Genomic DNA, 20,510 nt, shown 5'->3' on the forward strand with positions numbered 1-20,510 from the left:
CTTTCCTTTCTGTAGTGCTCTGTGGCACTTGGTCTCATACAGTTCTAGTGCTGGTACCCTCTGTCTTTATTAGAGTTTGATTCAGAACCACTACCATATTTTGGATTTATTAAAATAATCTTGTGTTGATATTTGTATCATATTGTAACCGTAGGAAAGTTAGAATTGTGAAATACACTCATATCCTTTCCTGAAGAAGGTTAGGGATACATAGATAATATCATAAAAGCTCCCATCCAGTTTTGTGGAAGTTAGGTTGCTTAATGACAGTTTCTCTTAACATCCTTAAAAACAGAGGAACTCCACTCTCAGCAGTAGCTGGCCCAACCTCACTATTTGTATTTTGTCATTGGGACATAGGAGAGATTCATAGCAGTCCTGTGGTCTCTACCTCCACGATAGTCTCTCTGTTGTTCTTGACTTTTTTGAGGGTGTTTGTGAGATCTGAGGAGTGTCAGGCTAACAGGGGAATTGAAAACTGAAGATTCCAGCCCAATTTGGTCTAAATTAATATGACTGTTTGAGACATAAGAGGGCTTTTCTGCTTTGTTGTTCCTAAACCTGGTTTAGCACAGGGCTTTGCTGCAGGTTAAAGCTCATGCACATAAAGTCAGGCTCGAGGCAAACCTATCTCTCCTTTATCATAATGTTTAGAAAAAGTTGGGGGATGTTGATAAGCCAGTAAATGGTTCTGTGGTATAAAGATGTTTCTATGAAAAGTGAAGGTTCGCAAGTGGGAAAGGGGAAAAACATCTGAGGCTTGGCTGTGTAAATCCTGTAGTGCGTTTGTTACTTGACTCCCCTCCCCGCCCCCCTCTCCCCAATGTCTTGACCAGGTAATTAGCAGGCATCATCACCAGTCCCATCGAGAGAGGGTGGAAATTGCTGCAGTCAGCAACAGATATTTTGATATGTCAAATACACAATTATTAAAATAAAGTGCTGCTAATATGCACAGTTTTAAAATTTTGTAGTCTAGCCTACCTTTTTGTGTAAATACTTCGTTTTAAAACTCTAAAACCACATATGGTAGCATTCACAGGAACATTTTCAGCGTGCTGTTTGTGGGCAACGTGCACAGTTATTCATAGCTATATGTTCGCTTTACCTGTGGCTTCCGTACGAGCATTTAAAATAGTTTTTCTAAGAAAGCTAGCACATATAAGTTGTGGCTGACTTGAGATATGTGTAGCAAATATACCTCTAGCTGCAATCATTAAGGTGTTATCTGGAAATTTTATTTTTGTTGGGGCCAGTGAATAGTGGTGTAACACTACAAACATTCCCAAACTTGAAAGTTGCCTCCATGGTCTCCCAAAGAGCTCTCTGAGTAATTAAAATTCACTTATAAATTAGTTTTCTTCTGTATTTCCTTTCTTGTTCTCATTTAGAATCCCTAGGACCTGGTTACAGCAGGTGTATGCTTGAATAGAGGATTAAAGAAATGCTTCTGATCTGGATGGTAATTTATATGTAGGAGGAAGTAATACAAGTTATCTGTTTGGTTTTGGGGTGGGTTTTTTTGTTTGTGTGTTTGGTTTTTTTTTTTAAATGCAAGTAGTCTGTGACAGCCAGAAATACCTTGTAATAGATTAATGTGCTTTGGAATTTGACAGATTAGAAGAAAGTCCTCAAATAAATAAATTAAATATATGCAAATGTACATATATGAAGGAGTGCGGCTCTTTTATGAAAAATTTCCTTAAGGTGACTATCATATTATTCTACATAATGTATTCTAGGCTGTCTTTCATTTATAATCTAGTAGGTGTTTTCTTTAATCTTTGAGGACTTAGTCACAGTTGTCAAAATAATGAGCTTTTCGTGCTGTAATTTTGGTGGTGTTTTTTTTTCCTGTACACCCCACCCCCCCTCCCCCCCAGCTGAAGTAATTGGTACCAGAAGAAACAGGGTTTTTTCCCCTGAAAACCATGCTGAAGAATGGTTTTCAGTCTTAAACCTTATATGCAGTTGGGTTTTAGGGAGCTCCTGCAGTGCCTGCTTTAAAGAATCAGCTGTTGAGGCATGGGTCAAATGAGGACCCAAAGGGTGCCTGCAAACCTGCAGTGCTTACACAGATGTTAATTTCATACTCAAGTCCTGGTTGGATTAAAGGGTTTAATTATGTCATAGCTTTTGGCAAGCTGTGAGTAGTTACTCATGTGCGTAGCATGACTACAGGTGTTGTCCAGACAGGCAGCCAGCGGTGGCTGCTGATCAAAGAAGAATCAGCCCCTACTTGCAAATCACCCTTCACTTGAGCCCAGCCACCCTCACACCCGGCCCCACATCTGCAGGCTTCTCTGCCAGAAACAGCGATGGTTAGTGGCCCCTTCCCAAGGGGCAGACTGAGGAGGGATGCACTGCTCTTGGGAGCCAAGTTCTTGAGCTGAGGTGCTGCAGCATCGAAGTCCTTGCAGGTCTTCTGCCTCTCCCCACCCTAGTGGAGATCCAGGGTCTGTCCAGGAGCTAGCCCGGGCTCCAGCTGCCTGCCCACCTGGCTTTTGCATCCCCAGTGGCCTCAGACCCTAGCTTGGAAACCCAGAACCATTTGGGGAGATGCGGAGGTCTCCGTGACAGGCTGTTTCGAGAGCTAGTGGAGTCTGCATGTCAGCTGATTTGCTGCAAGGGTTTTCGTGAGCAGTTTGACACCTACGATAGCCATTTTGATGCAAGCGCTTTGTTACAGTCAAAGTGCTTGTGCAAGCCATGGACTTCTAGAAGTCCTTTCTCAGCAGATGCAGAAGAGAATTTTCTGTTCCCCTTGAGGTACCTACAGCTAAAATAGATTATTATACCTTTGTTTGCTTTGCAAGCAGTAAGCTGTAAGGAGGCATGCTGGGATCTGAAAACTCTGGTTAGTGATAGTGACAGTGGTGATGGATGGCCTGTTGTGGCAAGCAGCAATTTTTGTAAACTTTAATTCTCCACTTAAATATTGGGTAGCTACAGGCACAGAAATGGTCTGGTGTAAGCTGGTTCATGGAGGGGTTCATAACTGGTTGGATGATTCACAGTTTGCCTGCTCTGTTTTCTCCAGCAGAATGAAAGGTGGTTTTTATGGCAAAAATAAGTCAGTTATATCCTGCTAGTGCTTGTGAAAAATACCCAGCAGATACCAGCATAGATGGGCAATGGGGAGAGTCAGACTAGATTCCCTCTCTGTAACACAAAAGATCCAAAAGATTTTTAAAAGATTTTTTTGTAAGGAAAAATGGGTTTGGTGTACTTGTTTGATACGTACTACCATACTGGCAGCCACAAAAATGTGTGCTGTTGAAGGCCAGGGCAGACACTGTGCCTTTGAAAAAACCTTGTATGGGCTCTCCCTTTCCTTAAAGACTTGCAATAGTGAGCTGTTTCTTGTAATTTTGTCTGGCCTGTTTCTTTTGGGGCCTTCTGTCTTGTGAGCCTTTAGAATCTTCTGGATCAAGAGTGAAGCCTTCAGATGTGCAATGGAGAATTTTGTTTTTGTTGTTGTTGGTGGTGGTGGTGGTTTTGGGTACACCCTCTTCCCATTGGGATTTGTGGGAACCCTCTTAACTGTTGACTTCAGTGAAATCCAGATCAGAGCTGTGTGACTTGCATTTAAAAAACACTATCCCTTCAGGTCGCCCAAACCCATCTAAAAGCAGTTGGGTGAACAGTAGGAAGTATATATGCTAAATACAAGCTGATGTAACGGTATTATAAGTCTGTATATTTAGGAGTATGTTACCTAGAATAGTGTTGGGATAAATGTATCATGTGCCCTGTTGGGATTGCTTTGGAGTGGCCCACTGTTCTCCTTTGATTACACCAAAATAAATACCGATGCACAAGGTTTCGTCATAAATATCCAGATATACTTGTTCTAAGCTTGTGCGTAATACAGTCGTTCAGTAATGCAGGAGAGTGTTGGAACTGCTTTATATGGATTTAGTAAAGGTAATTGTTTGTGGGGCTGGCTGGTGTCTAACCTTTGAGCTTTCTGTGTATGTTCCGTATCAGTATAAGAGGGGTCCCAGACTATTACCAGGACTGATAATTGCTACTGCAATACAAACGCTAAAGAATTTTGTATGGAATAGTTATCAGCCATCTTGGGATAGAGGAAATAAATTGAGTTTGAAAAGGGCTGGTGTGTATGCTTTTCATCAGGACTGCTTAATAGTTTTTTGTGTTAAGTGCAGCATCAGGATCTTGGCTCGTTGGATGCAAATATACCAGTTCTGGTTTCCATCAGAAATGATCTGCTGTAGTAATATGGGAAATAAAAGCCAAATTTTTTGGGGAGGGTTTATTTTATTTCCCATATCAGAACTTGCCCTTCAGGTTTATGTGGTAATGATGCCAAACCCTGTTTCTTATCTCTTTCAGAAAGGACGTGTTTGTGACGGCTCCCAAGCTACAGGGGTGTGCGGGAGGCTCCAAGACGTGGCAGGTACATACAGTGAAACTAGGAGCACCCCCCTACAGTAAGGGGGCTGTGGTGGATCCGTGGTGGCTGTGTTATGGGTGTCTTTGTTAGTGAAAAAAATAAATACACTGCAAGAACACTAGGAACTTAATTCATATGGCAAAACATAAATAAGGATTTAATAATAGGCTTGATTTATTACTTCAAGATCAGAAAGTTCAAAGTTTCTCAAGAAACTTAGCAGAAAAGGGACTTTTTTCACTAGGTAACATACTGTATGTTTACCTGTGCTTTAGTTACCACTGAAAGGTCCCTTTCAGGATTGTAGCTCTCCCCAAAAAAAGGTGCATAGTAGTAAAGAAAAGAACAGGAATGCGAGTTCAACACAAAAAGTATTTTTTTAAGTATTCCACTGAAGATTATAAATATTTTGTGCTTTAAGATCAAGCGTTAGTTTTCCGAGTACGACTCGATGGCACGTTTATCATGCAGACTCAGGAAAATATTAAATTTCTGTCTTTACAGAAGGTTTTGGTCTAAAACTGGGAATTTCAGTTTCCTCAGAATTTTTATCCTCTTCTAGGGTGCACCACCACCAGCTTTGTGGTGGAGGTAAAGAAGGCATCAAATTATCTTAGAAAGCTTCATCTAATTTCTAAGCACCTAGCAACTGCAAAGTATTTTGGTTACAGTTTGAAACTACATGTATGTTAGTCATAAAGGGCTACAGATCTGCTAGTTTAAAGTTTTAACTTACCTCAGCAGAAAATTGCCCTATACGTACTGTATCATAAGAAGAAGATTGTAAAAATTGTTTTCCATGAGACAGTCTAAAAATGGCATGGTGCTTGAGGTTTGGAAGGGTGAGAACTAAAGCAAATGATATATCTAGCCTGTCCTTACTGGTCTAAAATAAACAAACTATGTAAATAAAACTCAGCTGTCAAGGGTAAATTCTACACTTCTTATTGTGTAATTTTGATTACTTTAAATACAAGCATTGCTAACTTTTTCTTCAATTTTTGGAAACAAAACTTTGGGCAAATTGAAAAATCACTTTTAAGCAAAATCTCACAGTGGGAGTTCTGTGGTTTGTTTTTTTCATGTATGAAGTCTTAATATCTTCTTATCAAATAGGCGTCAATAAACCCTGAAGCAGGTCTGTGTTCTATTAAAGCTTTCAAAAGCCTTTGAAGAAAGTTATTTTGGGAGAACATACAATTTATGCCCTCTGACAGATGAATCCTTTAACCCCCCCCCCTTCTGCTGGAGGAAGCAATTTGCTTGAAAACTTGCCTGTATCAGCATATTGAGTTTCATATCCTTCATCATAGTAACTTACAAGTTTTACAAACGCATACTTTATTTATTTATTTATTTATTTATTTATTTATTTATTTATTTATTTATATCTAAAAACAGCAGCGTAGACTGCCTGGGAAACCTGCCATGTTATTTTGCTGCTGGCAGCGGGCAGGGAGGGGTGCCTTGCAGTCACTTGTCACTTACTGTGAGGCCCTTGTTTGCTGTGCCTAGACAGTGAGCGAGTGGTGTGAAAGTGATTTTGGGAGAGGTAGGGAAGTATTTATGTTAGAAGGTCTTCCTTCTAGCCCGAAGGAAGGTGGTCTTTTGTCTGACAGCGTCACCGGGGCTTGCATCACCTGTGGTCCCATAGTTGTGTGCTGCTTGTGTTGGGGAGGAGGAGGAGGAGGCAGCAGCACGGGTGGGACCCTAAGCACAGAGTAGGTGGGGGATTGCAAGAAAAGTTAACCCCATGGAGGGGAATAAAGTGCAATACAAAAATGGGAGGAAAATTATGTGGACACTTGGTGTGCCTGGGGAGTCATGAAAAGAGTGACAAGATTAGGACAGGAGGACCAGTGACTGTTTCATTCTTCAGGGAGAGGCTGGGTACACTGTCATGCTAACTGTCTTGTCTTGGGAATCGCAAGGACCCCAGCTATAACGCTGACTGCTGCGGGTGTGTCAGTAAATTCTCCTGCAGTTTTAGCCTTTATAGAGAAGATGAAGATAGATCCATTTGGCAATTTGTGTAATACTGAGCAGAATTCAGACGTTGCACAATGCAACTTCTCAATAAAAAAAGATTTCAAAACCAGAGTTGCAAAACTGGGCATTTCCTAACTTTGAAATTCCAGAATTTAGATAACTTGTGGCAGTATCGCGCATACAAGATGCACACTTGAATCCAGTTTTACCATGCTGATTGGGAAGAAGACACTGACCTCTGGGTTTTAGATGTTGTGTTTTATTGCTTATTAAAACTCAGTTTATTGGTTGGTACTGATAAGGGTTAGTGAATTGACATCTGTGAAAGATGCAATTTTATCTTCACAAATACCTCTTTGTGCTTACTTTGCTTACTTTGCTTCTGTATCCTGGAGGACGGGAAAGATGGCAGTCTCCTTCCCATCGTTGGTTTTTCAGCTTTTCCCATTGCAGGGCTAGTGTTTTGTATTTTTCTAGGAGGTGGACTGCAGCAGTGTTTCTTTGGTGCCTGCTGACACAGACAATGTGAGAGCCAGATGTTTTTTGATCTTGGTAACAGTCAAGATATGCCATCACAACTCCTTGCTTTCATAATTACTGCTAGTATTCCCTATTAGCACTGGGGCAGCCTGATTTTTTTTTTTCCTAACAGTTTTGATTTTCTGTCCTCTCAGAGAGCAGAAACTTGTATCTTCCCGTTTCTCTGCCTGTGCAGTAAAATTCTGCATGTCGATGGGAATGCTCGTAGCTCTGAACTTCCAGCTGTGCTCTGCCGAACTGACAGGAGATCTGTTGCTTGTTTCTTCTTGTATAGTTGCCCTGTGTTTAGTCACAATCAATACAAGCATCATGGAAGACTCATGCTAGTAGTGTACATATTATTTTGCTGCAGTTCGTCATTCTACATTGATTTAAAATCATCATCATCATCATAGTACCTAAATTAAAATTACTGGTTTAAATTTACCTCAGAAAATTTTCAGCAGTTTTACAGAAAACAGAAGAGTAGACCTGTGTTCACTTTGAGTTTAATTATGTAACAGAGCATTTCAAGTTTCTTTCTGCATCTTAAGTGTTCTTGTTTTCAAGCAAACTGTGGCTCATTTTTAGGAGTAAAACCTAAAGCATTAAGAGACCTAAATTTTCAGAAATGCAGAGCACTCAGATCTAATCAAAGCCAGTGAACACTGATGGAACTGAGCTAATTTGGAAATTAGGCCATTGTCTGGATCTTTTTTTTACCCCCCTTCCTTCTACCCCTTGAGTTATATAAAAACAGGTCCATATTAGACTATGGATGACTTCCCAGTGGATGTCAGTGAAGGAGTTATTCCAGGTAATTTTCAGCACAGGGAAGGGAGCAGGGGGGAGAGTAATTAAATTGAAAGCTAAATTAAAGGACAAGGTCCTGAGTGCATTTTCATCTCTATTTAAACTAATAGGAACGAGAACAAAGTGGATCTTGCACGACTGGGCATGTCTCACTCCCTTTTTTGACATGCAAAATTTTACCTTAGATGGATAAATAATATCCCATAAGTGAAACTTACTAATGTGAAAAAGGGCCTGTGTTGCTAAACTATACAGTGAGAATGAAATGACAGCTTTCTGCTCTTTGCGTGGTCAGAGCAATTCTCCAGCCACACAGCAAAGCAGGCGCTAACTAACCCAACCAGACCTTTTGTTGTGTTCAGAAGGTAATGTAATTTGTTTCAGATTTTGTTGTCATTTTACATTTTTAATTAATCTTCCAAAATTATTTATATGCTCCATTACAAACAGTTGGATCTGATCCAAAGTGCTTACCAAAACTAAAAAAATACCAAAAATTAGTTAAGTCACAGGTTCAGTTTGGTTTTGTGTGGTTTTTCCTTAGTAGTAAAAAGATTTGTAGGAATAAGAGATTTTTAGGTATTTTTTTAACCTTGCCTGTGATCATCCAGTAAAGCATGTGGAAAAGCTTCTAATGTATTTGTCTCCATCTTCTACTCAGCCACATTAGATTTCTGTTCATAGTATATCCGCTGGCTGTGCTTCCCAGAAGTTTCTTGCCTTTACCTGTGTAAACCCAGGCCCTCTCCCTCCCAAAGAGGCTATCAGCATCACGCTTGTCGCTTGTCCTTAGAGATGTTCTTGCTGCAGCTTCGCCTTAGTTTTTTGCTTCTGTTCTGCTTGTGGATGCTACTGAGTATTTTGTAACCCTCCCTTGCCCTCATGCTGGATAACCTCTAGGTATGACAGTTCTCTTGGATTGTGGTGTATCTTAGTAGTGTCAGACTAGTGTCTCAGGCTGTGGCGCGGTCTAGCACCTCCTATGCCCTGCTGCAAAGGACAATGTACTTCTCTCACCCCTCCACCTCCCCTGAGTGTTCAGCCCTCAAAATTTATCCACATGCAGTAATCTAGTCATAGGTGAGTGCATCTGCTTCTCCTGGTAAATACTTAAATGAGCCTTGACTTATGAGTGGTTGTGGGAAGACGGGAGCAGTGGAGACTCGTGGAAGATGGTGTAGAAAGCAGTGAATGGTTTTGTTGATCACTGAGGACAGAGCCCTTTCTGGGCGTGAGAGTAATGGGGTGGCTCAGAGACAGAGTCACTTTCATAGGACCATCTAGCAGTTGTAGTATTTAAGCATTTTCTCCCTTTATTTCTGTATGCAGTGCTCTTTGATTCTGTAGCTGAATTTCTTCTTATACCTGCACACCTTTGAGTCCATTAGTAGCAGGAAAGTCTTTGCTAAAATAGTCCAAAATATTTATAGTGGCAGTCCAAAATATTTATACGTGGCATTCTAGATTGAAATGATTGCTTCCAATTATTGCCTATATGCCATGTAATGTGTGGATTGTTTTTAAGAATCATATTTTCACCAATTAATGTACTCTTTATCCAAATTAAGCTATGCAGACAGCTGTTGTAGAAGTATTGCAAGATCAATGCATGTGATGTGCTACTTTTGGCAGTACTCAGTTTGCTTTCTATTCTACTTCTTGCTCCCCTCCTCTCTCCACAGCATCATTTATTTCTGCAACGAAACAGAAGAATGCGCTCAGTCGCACTTCTCAGCAGCTCTGCAGCCTGTGGAGAGTGTGGGCAGTCTCTGTGTGCAGCATCCTGGAAAATGTGTGTTCTCTTTAAGTGATCTGCTGAAAATCACGTACTTGTATGGTTGTTCCAGCCTGTCTTGTTGCACTGCTCTCAAGGTCTGAAATGCCTGTTCTCTAATATTCCCTGGGATTTGCATTTCTTCACTGGAAGAAACGCTACCTGCCGCAGTTATCCAAGGAGCCCTGAAGAACAAAGACACTGAAGATGGCTCTGTGTGCTTTTTATGCAGTTTGGGGTTTGTTACTGGAAGTGGCAGTAGCATTTGGCCCAGTACCGAGGATCACTTGGGAACACAGAGGTAAGAAGAGAAACATAAGTAGTGTAATATGGGACATTGCCACAACCTTAGTGTTTCTGTGGGATCTGAAACTCATTGAGGCTGTATGTTTTTCCAGCCTGCTTGCTGCAAGTTTGTTCAGGTGTTGCTGGCTCTGTGCAGCTTATGAAGTGTTTAGGACCAGAATATTAGAAAGTGACTCAGGCACTGGCTTAACTGATTTCAGATCGGACTGGGTTAACTGCTTGAAAGCAGTTCTGAAAATATAGCTTTTTAAAGGAGGAATTCCAAATTTGACTTTCTCTGCTGAATGATCTTGCAGCTGAAGCTTGCTTCAAAGGAAAAACCCCATAGGTGTATTTTGTGTTAATCAAATTATTTTTACTTTGTTTGAGTCTGAACATACTAGCAAAATGCACCTCTCCAGCTGATAATCTTTTAATGCTTTTTCAGACTGAGAGGTGTTTTGACACTAAGCCATCCTGTGCAATAAATAAATCACCAGGTTAAGGAAATATAAGCATTTGGCCTCCTTCTGACAGTGTTGTATGGTGCCTAGAGTTGAAGCAATCTTTACAGAAGACCACTTCCCCTGTATTTGAAGTTGCGGCAAATATTCATAATGTCCCGATACAATTAGCAGGATGCAGCAAATGTGATGCAAAGTGAAGTAATAGGGATCAGAGAATCCTTTAGCCTGTAGTTTAATAATTTAGCCTGGGTCTGAAGAGAACTCTGAAGCAAGGACTACAGAGTAGTTATTTGATGCTGTTCGTATCTTCCCCCCCCACCCCTTTTTTTTTTTTCCTCCTGTACTAATAGTTAGCAACAGTTACTTACCCAAGTGTGCTGGAACCGAACAAAACCAGACAAGTATATGGGCAGTATGAAAAAGTAGCCTTAAATAAAGATTTTAAATACTGAGCAGTCATAGTATAGGAAAAGATAGATGGAGATTAAGAATGTATTAACAATAAGCTGATTTATGAGATGATTGTAGGAATTGTTTTTCCTGTTTATTGGTATAGTGGTTAGTGAGGTGCTGATGTAGCTTTTTAGAAAGAATGGTCTAGACAAGGCTTGTAGTTCCTGCTTAGACTTCTTGATGCTCCTATTTTGTATAATAGTTAAAATTTGGGAAGTTGTTGTTTAATGATATTACCATAATGCATTGCAGACCCACATCCAAGTTACTCAAATTGAATTTATTTTCATGCCTGCTATTTCTCCTTTTCTCTGTCTGCTAAAAATTGTTGCATTTAAATATGCAAAGCTACTTTGAATAGGACGGGGAATTTAGTTTGGTGGAGGAACAAACATGTGGAGTTGTATGAACCATTTCATTCAGTTGGGGAAAATTTTCCTGCCAAGTAAAAGATATTAAAATGACGTGCTTGAGAATCTAGTTTAAAATTAATGTTTCTGGAATATTAGAGTTGAAAATGTGTAATTTCTGATGTTAGATTTGGGAGAAGTAATACACTGTTTTCTGCCCTTACCTTAAAAAGCCATGCTTAATCTTGTGGTAGTCTCTTGCTCAAAATATGACCTCCCAGGCTTTCAGCCATTTTTCCATTATGGCTGTACATGCAGAAAAAATATTCCTGTATATTAGTCATTTTGTGTCATCTTTATCCAAGCCATTCTGTTCCAGTCTGCATGCTTCCTCATTCCACTGCCTTTCCGCCCCGCGTCTCCCTCTTTCTCTCTTCTTCATTTTCATCTTGGTTTTCCCTCATGTTATTTCTTTCTGTCACGTGCATTTTGTTTCATCTCTGATGTCCGCTTCAAAACTAGCTCATTGACCCTCTGTAAATGGTTCCTTTTTAGCATCTGTGTCTTCTTTCTACTATGGTAATATGCTGAAGTGCTGTCTTTTAAGGTGCAGGATTTTTTGTGAGATTTGTTTGGGGCAGTTGCAAAGGAAGTGGTGACTGACCTAATTTTCCACAGTAAGTGGGTATGTGGAAGGGAGGCAGTCAGGAAGGACCTGACAGGATAGTGGAAGGTTAGAAAAAAGGGAATTAACAGGTAGAAAAAAAATGAAAGAAGACATGAGTGTTAGGGATCACTACAAGAGGAAGTATTTAGGCATTTGAAATTGAATGAGAAAGTGGGTACCAGTGATTTTGATGTTGATGATGGGAGCTGCTGTTTCTGCAGAACCAAGCTTTTGAGGGGTCTCTCATCTGTTACATGGGTTGTCCGAACTAACCTTTGTTGTTTTAAACAAGATATCTAATAGCTGTTAACACAACTTAGAAAAATGACCCATAAACTTGACCCTAAATGATCGTGTTTCTTCATGTGGTGCTATTTTTCTGTCATTTCAACAGAGGTCCAGCTAATACATTTTCATGAATCAGAAGTGTCAAACTATTCAACCTTGCTGTTAAGTGAAGACAAAGATGTTCTATATGTAGGAGCCAGAGAAGTGATCTTTGCATTAAATGCAGTGAATATTGATGAAAAGCAACATGAGGTATGCATTTTATTACATTATCCTCCATGTGAAAATCATACTCCAAATTTTACTTAATTTCCTGATACCAGTAGCACTGCACTTTAGGTGATAGGTACCTAAAAGAGTAAGTACTGTGGGCTACTCCTGTGCTATTTCTGGAAGATGCTATAGGGTAAAACATGCCATCAAATGAGAGGAAGAAATGAGAAGTCAGATATAAACAAGTAATTAGAAGTCTCCCTAGGTATTTTCTTCTTGGGGATAGGATGCTAGACTGGAGGGACTTTGGGTATCATCTCTAATGGTGGTTCTAATACATATTTTTATTATCAGGAGTGGGACATCTCCTGTTAATCTGAATCAGAAGGTAATCTGAAACAGAAGCAAAATTGGAGCTTGCTCAGGAGTGGCAGGCTGCAGATGTGCTTCAAATGAAATGAAGGCCCTGTCCTTTCGGTTTCAGCTTCTGTTTTGTGTCTCTAGGTGTGTCAGCACAGCAAGCGGTGGTGCAGACAGGTCTGATCCAGCTTGCTCAGAAAAGTACTCTGGATGTGCTGACGCTGGCTTCTCAGAGTAGATTAGAACATGTAGAAGTCTGCTGACATCGTATTGCTTCTAGTCCTTCCCAGGCTCCTGCTTTTCATCGCATCAGCAGCACAGGCTGACACTTAGAGGCACGGCATGGAGTCCCACCAAGGATATTTTGGAAGACACTCATATGATGTTTTAATCTGAACAAAATGTTCATGGGTGGTGGTGGGCAATTTCACCAGCATCTAAAACTTGTTTTATGAGTGCATGTGACTGTCAAAGCTGTACTTCTCTGTATAGTGTAAATTGTGGTCCAGTAAGTTTTCTCTGATTCCCACCCGTAAGTGTTTTTTCATTCAAGTGTGAATGAAATTGAGAATTACTTAAAATTGAAAAGTAGTTCAAGGAGTTACAGTTGTGCTTCCCCAATGCATATGGTAATGACAACTTCATTAGCAATTTGAGGGGCAGCATCATGATGAACTCAAAAGACAATAGCAGTTGTTTAGCCCCTCTAAGGCACATGCATTTGGAAGTGTCACCTCCCTGGGAAAGAATGGCTTTGAACCTTTGAAAGCTACGCGCAAAATGGCTTGCATTTGCTGCAGATAGTCTTAGGATTGCCCTTTTTTGTGTTATTGCAAGATTTTCAGACCGTGCATTGAATTGAAAGGCTTTGTATGTGCCTTTTTGTTGCTTGTTTTTTCACTTAGTTACACTGGAAGGTCACTGAAGATAAAAGGACTAAATGTGCAGTCAAGGGCAAATCAGAACAGGTATGTACTTTTATTGAACTTGAGAAAGATGTTACACATTTCACTTCAAGAAGGGTGATGTTAAAAGAAGTAAGGCTCCCACTATTTGAAATTAAAATTTTCAAATAATCGCCTAAATTCTTTAATTAACTTGAGCTTTAGGAACTGCAGCATGCTTAGTCTTCTTTTGTTGTTGTTGTTTTTTTTTAATTCTTAGTTCATTATTTCTTGCTGGTGAATATACTTTGAATGTTTGAAAATCTGAACACACCCTGATGTGTGCTTAATGTTACAAGTTTTTCCATTAAAACGATAAACCAGTATTACTTTCACTGAGGTAATTGATAGCAACTGTTGTGTTTTGTTATTGCAATAATTCCTCCCCAACATTTGATTTTACAGAGTGACTGAAAATTTTGTTTGCTTTGCTTTAGGGCATAGGGTTTGTTTATTAGGTTAGTGCTGTTCCACCAGTGTTTCATTAACTACCTATATCCTTATCATGGTACTCGGCGGATGTGCCTCTTGGGGTAGCGCGTTTCTGGTGAGACTGCCCAGACAGCTCCCCAGCATCTGAGCAGCCTGATCTCCTGCCAGCTGGGCAGTGCAGGCAGCTCAGCCCCTAGGATCCCTTGGTGTTTCTGGTAACCATGCACTCATGACTGCCAGTGTGCAGGCTGGCTTACTCAATTTGCCTTTCTGTGGAGCTGGTTTACTTGAGGTGGCTGACTCTATGTAGATATACCTTTCCCCTGGTGTAGTGCCACTTCATTTAGTGATACCTTAAAGTGAGGGTTTGCTGAGACAGACTGATGGTCAAGCTTTTAGCACAGGTTTGAAAGTGGAAGGCTACAAGCCCTGCAAATACAAAAAGCAGCCATACTCTACACTTGCAGAGATTTGACATCGGCACCCCCGAACCTGCAGCCTCTTTGGTTCGCTACTGTTACAAAACACCCAGTTGCTTCATCCATGGCTGATAGATATCCTGCATTCATAGGACTTCTGGAGGTGGGAGTGAGCTCTCCCTCTGCTCAGCTCACTGCCTTTCTTTCAGCTGACAACCATCAGTACATTATCCTAACACGAGGTGCGGTGGGTATTTAAGGTCTGTTTTCTCCTTGTCTGCCTCTTCAAGATGGACTTGGAGAGAGTTATTTTTGTTCTCCAGGTTCAGTTGGGATTCCTAATAACAATAGTCACATACAGCCATGATGAATATGAGATGTGAATTTCTTGCATACATGTACAGTTTAGTGAATGGTGTGTGCGTCTCCATCAATCCTCTGCAGAGATTATTGGTGTTAGTTAAAAGGGATGTTAGATCCCATAAATAAGTACTTTGCCAGAGCTCCAAACTTCTCTTCCTTTTTTTTTCCTGCCCCCAGTTTAGCAAGTCTCACTAGCTGCCAGCCATGCTTTTTCCTTACTTTGCTTATAACCTTTTACTAGTCACATTTACATTGTAGCCGTACTGTTTTGCATAGTGCAATAGTTTCAAAAGGGTCAAGGTATTAAGCCCCTATTGCTATTTCTTACACCAAAATGGGCAGTCCTCTCCCCCACCCATTACCCCTATGCTGTTTAAAACAGGGCCAGCAAAAAGCAGCTGTTCAGGGACCTCATCTGGCAGAAAACCAGTTTTGCTCTTTTTTTCCTCTCAGTTTTCTGCCATACTGAACCCACCATACAGTTACATGGTTTGGCTCATAAGAAAGAAGAGTAAGGACAGTGTTTGTACTTGCTTAAGTATTTTATGGAACTACAGCACAGTAGTGGTATCTGGCTATGTACTGTCAAGAATTAAGGGATGTTGTTGATAGTGTTTTTTCCCTCAATCTAAGTGGGTATTTAGAGCTCTTTTTCTTGGTTATTTGAAACTTTATCATATCCTTTATTCAAGGCGTTGCTCAAACTCCTTGTTCTATTTCAGAGCGAAAGGAATTAAGAAGCTTCCTTGGATGAAAGAGCAATTGATACCAAGGACTGAAAAAAAGGGACAGAAATAAGTAACAAAGTGCTGTAGCTAATTTTATAGTATTAGAGGTTTCTTGAGAGAAACAACGTTGATTATCACTTACTGTTTCATCTAGGCTTACAAGGGATAACAAAGTCTAAAACTTACTCCATATTTAATTAATTAATATGGATCGCATGTCTCTTTGGAACTTGTGCTTTCATGGAACAACTTGAGATGCACCCTGCTGAGCATATGATAGTTTGTCACACTACCCTGATAGGTACAGAGGCAGCTGTGCACTACTGCCTGTAGGAAACCAAATGCTGCAGGACTAGGGCTCCTGGAGATTGTGGGGAGATGGCATCCCAGTAGTGGTTGTATCACCCAGCCTTACTGGTGAAGCATGGCATAAGTAGTGGCAACAGGCGAGCTGACAGCACAACTTTTAATTGTTTATTTATGTCGGAATGCAGAAGCTGTGGCTTATCAGACTGGTCCTTTTCTTATGCTCTATTACAGACAGAGTGTCGTAATTATGTGCGTGTCTTGCAACAGCTGAATGATACTTTTCTCTATGTGTGTGGAACTAACGCGTTTCAGCCAACATGTGATTACCTGGTAAGAATGTACATGCATTTTGACCCAATAACAACTGTAACTTAAAAGCAGCTTGTATAAACAACGCGTTAATCTCCATTCCCAAAGACTGTTGCAGTTTCAGTGCTGGTTGTAATGTTTGCAGCATTTATTATGTTGTCCTACAGTAATAATAGAGTATGGAAATAAACCGTCCTGTTCCTTTTTCAAAGTGCTTACTGAATTATTGTTTCATCTTGTTTAACAGCGGATTTACTTTTTCTTAGCTTTCATAATTCTTTGTGTATTGTGCATTAGCATCAAAACAATTTCTGAAACTGAAATTACATTCTTTGTGACTTCCATCCTTTACTGAATCCCACTGAAATTTCTCAGATTCCTATCTCTGCTTGTCTTGTCTCTGCTCCTGGCTATGCCACAGCTTCATAGTGCTGAATGCTTCAGAGTGAAGTCTTGGCACAAAGTCAAAACTCCCTTTTTTTGCTGCTGACTCTTGTATCATTCTCCTTACTGCGGCTCTTAACAATTCTGAAATGGAGAAATCTTGTAATTGTTTGTTCTTTTTTGTCTCCTCTGCCTGCAAGTCTGCCTGCCATCACCTCTGGAACATTGCCAGAAGTCGTTGCCCGTAGCCTCCAATGTCTTAATTACACAGTATAACTGATCACTTCCCCAGTACTGTGGCTACAATTCTCCACCATCTTCCTGATCCTCATTCCCTCTGTTTTTAAGAGATTTATAAAGTAGTAGCCAAAGTACTGTCTTGCTTTTTAAAATTCAGTTGGATTGTGCCCCACCTCACAAATTTAACATGATCTTGAAAATTGCTAAATCCACTTCAGAAAGCTGCCTTGCTTTCTAAAACTCTCCATTTTTATGCAGGCTAATTCAGTAATTGCTAGCTCTTTCCATATATCAATTAACTTCTCTACCTTTCCCACTGTCTGGCTTTTTTGGGTACTGTTTGTTGAGGTCTGTCTGGATTTATCTTTTTGTCTTCTGTTCTTTTCTGCTTCTGCCCTCACAAATCATAGGATCACATTTCCTTTCTGTCTGCTGGACTCGATAAGATTTTTCTGAAAATGCATATGCCTTTTATAATCTTACAAAAAATGCCTTTGATGCTGGAAGTTGATGATATAGTTCAGTGGTGCCCAGCGACAGGACAAGGGGCAATGGGCACAAACTGTAACACAGGAAATTCCATCTTAACATGAGGAAAAACTACTTTACTTTGAGGGTGGCAGAGCACTGGAACAGACTGCCCAGAGAGGCTGTGGAGTCTCCTCTAGAGATACTCAAAACCCCACCTGGATGCGTTCCTGTGCAGCCTACTGTAGGTGAACCTACTTTGGCAGGGGGGTTGGACTAGCTGATCTCTGAAGGTCCCTTTCAACCCCTACCATTCTGTGATTCTGTGATTATTTAGTGTTAATTTTTAAGTTACCTGTGCATGAGTCAAGTGGCTTGAAAGGAAAAGGTGCAAACAGTTGTTACGTAGTTTTCTACTTAATTTTTTGCAGAATTTAATTTCATTTGAACTTGGAGGTAAAAATGAAGATGGTAAGGGCAGATGTCCATTTGATCCTGCTCAAAGCTACACATCTGTTATGGTTGGTAAGTTCAGACTTCACATACATCATTATTACATATAAAAATGTTCGCTCTTTTATGCTGTCATCCTCCAGTCTGTCAACATCAAAATGGTAGATTGCGTCCATATTTTTACATCTCTACTGTGTATCTAGGTAAATATTAAAATACTTACGTAGTCAACCTTAGCATGTTTCTTAAAAGGAGAACTTAAAACTCTAGGTTGCTTTGGAAACAACTTTTAAAATACTGATTCTTAAACTATGTTTTCAGGTGTTTAACATATTTAGTCCAGGTAGTCTAAATGTACTTTGCCTTTGTAGTATCAATTACTGTAATTTCAGTAAGTTTAAAAAGTAGAGTTATTCGGCTGTTCTGAATACATATCCATGAGACAGAATAGGGAAGCGAGATATTACAAGTGTAATAAATTATACACCGCTGAACCTTGATTTGCTGAAACCAGAGTTCATGTCAGTACCCTGCTGTCACAAGATTATAAATGAGAAGCTCAAAGTAACATGAAACAGAAAATGAGAAAGAAAAGAACACGCTCCTTGCATTGTTGCCCAAATTCTTAAAAGTTGAGTTTGAATAATGGTGGCATGGAAAGAGAGTAAAATTATTACTTCCAAAATTTCTGTGGCATTTCTTAAGTAAATTTGCATTTTTGTACATAAACTGTAGGTTTACGTGTTAAGTGTTGAAGTAGCACAAAAACAATGCTGACTTTTGCTGGTTGCTTGTGTTAGAGCAATAATAAACCCAAGTGTGGAAGTGTTAGCCTTGAGAATGGTCAGCAGAAATGTAAACGCAGAAGACATGTCTGAGGCAATTTAGAGGAAATCCTTGTTTATCTTTTCTTGTGGGAAGTTTAAGCTTGCATAGTCTCCTGAAATATTCATGTACCCTTTTTGGTATCCAGTGCATAAGAAAGTCTAAAATACTTGGTTTTGTGTTAAAAGATGAGGAGCTTTATTCCGGGACTTCTTACAATTTCTTGGGAAGTGAACCTATCATTTCACGGCACTCTCATCAGAGCCCTCTGAGAACAGAGTATGCAATACCTTGGCTTAATGGTAAGTGGGCATAAGAACTGGCCCAACCAGATTGTTTTTCCTTCTTCAGTGTCATGCTTACAGACGAGGAGTTTAAGTGTCTTACCTGGGGTAAGGGGCAGTTGTCTAATATGTCATAGAAAATGGATTTTGTTGTACGCCATACACTGACATGTGAATGTGTGCCCTCATGTGCCATCAAGAGACTTTATTTTTTAAATTTAAGGACATTTTATCAGCATTGACAGTGAAAACAGCTTCGAGACATACAGGCTTCAACTTGATGTTAAAGGGCTACAGTTTATTTTATATCTACTTGTTCATTCTTGCAATAATGTGACATAGGTATGATATAGTAAGGAAGAGAATGGTTTTGGTCTCTAATGAGTTTTCAAATTGAGCTGATCACAGTTCCTGATGAATTCAGTTCCTGAATTTCAAAATTCACCAAATCTTGTGAATGCTCAGAGATTGGTGGCTTTCTGCCAAAAAGGACCAAAATTAGCATATTCCAAAAGCATATTACAATAATATATGCATATAATATTAGCATATATTTTATATATAATATACATAATAATATATTAGCAGATATGCATATAATATAATATATTAATATAATATAATATTAGCATATTCCAATTAGCATTATGTCCAAAAAGTACAGGATAATGAGTTTTGTAGTACATGTTGTAATGTCATTTTTAGTATTTAAGGTAACAGCTGAAATAGAGAGGCAAGGCAAGGGAGGGTACCTCTCCAGGTCCATTAGAAAACCATTCTTGAGTGTGGACTGAAGAACGTTGAAGTACAGATGTATCGGACCACAGAGATCCCTTAGGTGCCTTAGGGCCTTGACATAGGGTTTGTGTTGTTGGGGTTTTTGGTCTCTATCTCTGTTTTTATAGAAATTCTATTCTTATTATGAACAGCAAACTGTGTAGGCAGGTCAGTGACTGGAGAGCAGGTAAGCGCAGTGTGAGATTTCAGCAGAAGAGGACTTCCAGAGGGAATGAAGTTAGTAGTCTCCTATATAATATAAAATTCTTCTCTTTCTATCTGTAGAGCCCAATTTTGTTTTTGCTGATGTGATAAGAGCAGATCAAAACAGCACAGATGGAGACGATGACAAGATATACTTCTTTTTCACTGAGGTGTCTGTGGAGTATGAATTTGTTGGAAAACTGATGATTCCAAGAATAGCTAGAGTGTGCAAGGTGGGACATAGTTCAATTTACTCTTACTAATTCAGCTAGAATTTTGTGTGTGTTAAAAAGCATTATTATGGACTTACTGCCAATTTAATGGAAGTAGTCAAACAGTGAATCTTAATGAATTTAATTTCAAAAAATCTTAATTTCAGTCAGTTCAATCAGTTCTTCAGAACTGAGGAAGCCTAATTGTTGCTTTGAGAACAAATACTTGATTTAATTTTGCATAGTGGTGAAATTTCAGTACATCTGAAGGTTCTAACCTGTGGAGGAAAAAAAAAAAACCACCACCACAAAACCCAGCAACAGAAAAAGTGCCTCCCCTGGCTTTCATTTTTATTTCTTTTTAAAACAAGTCTGTAAGTACAGCTCCCTGGGAAGAACTGACTTTGGTTGGAGCTGAGCATTTAGGATGTTCATCAAGTTACTTTCAAGCAGCTGTATACAAACAAAACTGTAGCTGTGTCCACAGTAGAATAGCTCTTGACTGTGGTGTAGCAGATGGGACTCTGTGAAGCTGTTAAAGCTGCCAGAGCCTCAAGGAAA

The 20,510-nt window shown here is 39.8% G+C and overlaps 1 protein-coding gene across 3 annotated transcripts in view; it reads left to right on the forward strand.

The window, feature by feature from the left end:
• Window positions 1–4,367: 4,367 nt before the first annotated feature.
• The window catches only part of SEMA4D (semaphorin 4D), a 44,543-nt gene continuing 28,400 nt past the window's right edge, over window positions 4,368–20,510 (forward strand). For all 3 annotated transcript variants that reach the window (XM_082498049.1, XM_082498050.1, XM_082498051.1), the window contains exons 1-8: window positions 4,368–4,423; window positions 9,424–9,816; window positions 12,132–12,277; window positions 13,504–13,566; window positions 16,025–16,123; window positions 17,626–17,719; window positions 18,661–18,774; window positions 19,819–19,970. In XM_082498049.1, coding sequence (XP_082354175.1) covers window positions 9,723–9,816; window positions 12,132–12,277; window positions 13,504–13,566; window positions 16,025–16,123; window positions 17,626–17,719; window positions 18,661–18,774; window positions 19,819–19,970 — 762 coding nt within the window. In that variant the 5' untranslated portion in view covers window positions 4,368–4,423; window positions 9,424–9,722. The remainder of the gene's footprint in view (window positions 4,424–9,423; window positions 9,817–12,131; window positions 12,278–13,503; window positions 13,567–16,024; window positions 16,124–17,625; window positions 17,720–18,660; window positions 18,775–19,818; window positions 19,971–20,510) is intronic.

The sequence above is a fragment of the Vanellus vanellus genome (genome assembly GCF_965231255.1).
Source record: "Vanellus vanellus genome assembly, chromosome: Z".
In the NCBI taxonomy this organism is placed as follows: domain Eukaryota; kingdom Metazoa; phylum Chordata; class Aves; order Charadriiformes; family Charadriidae; genus Vanellus; species Vanellus vanellus.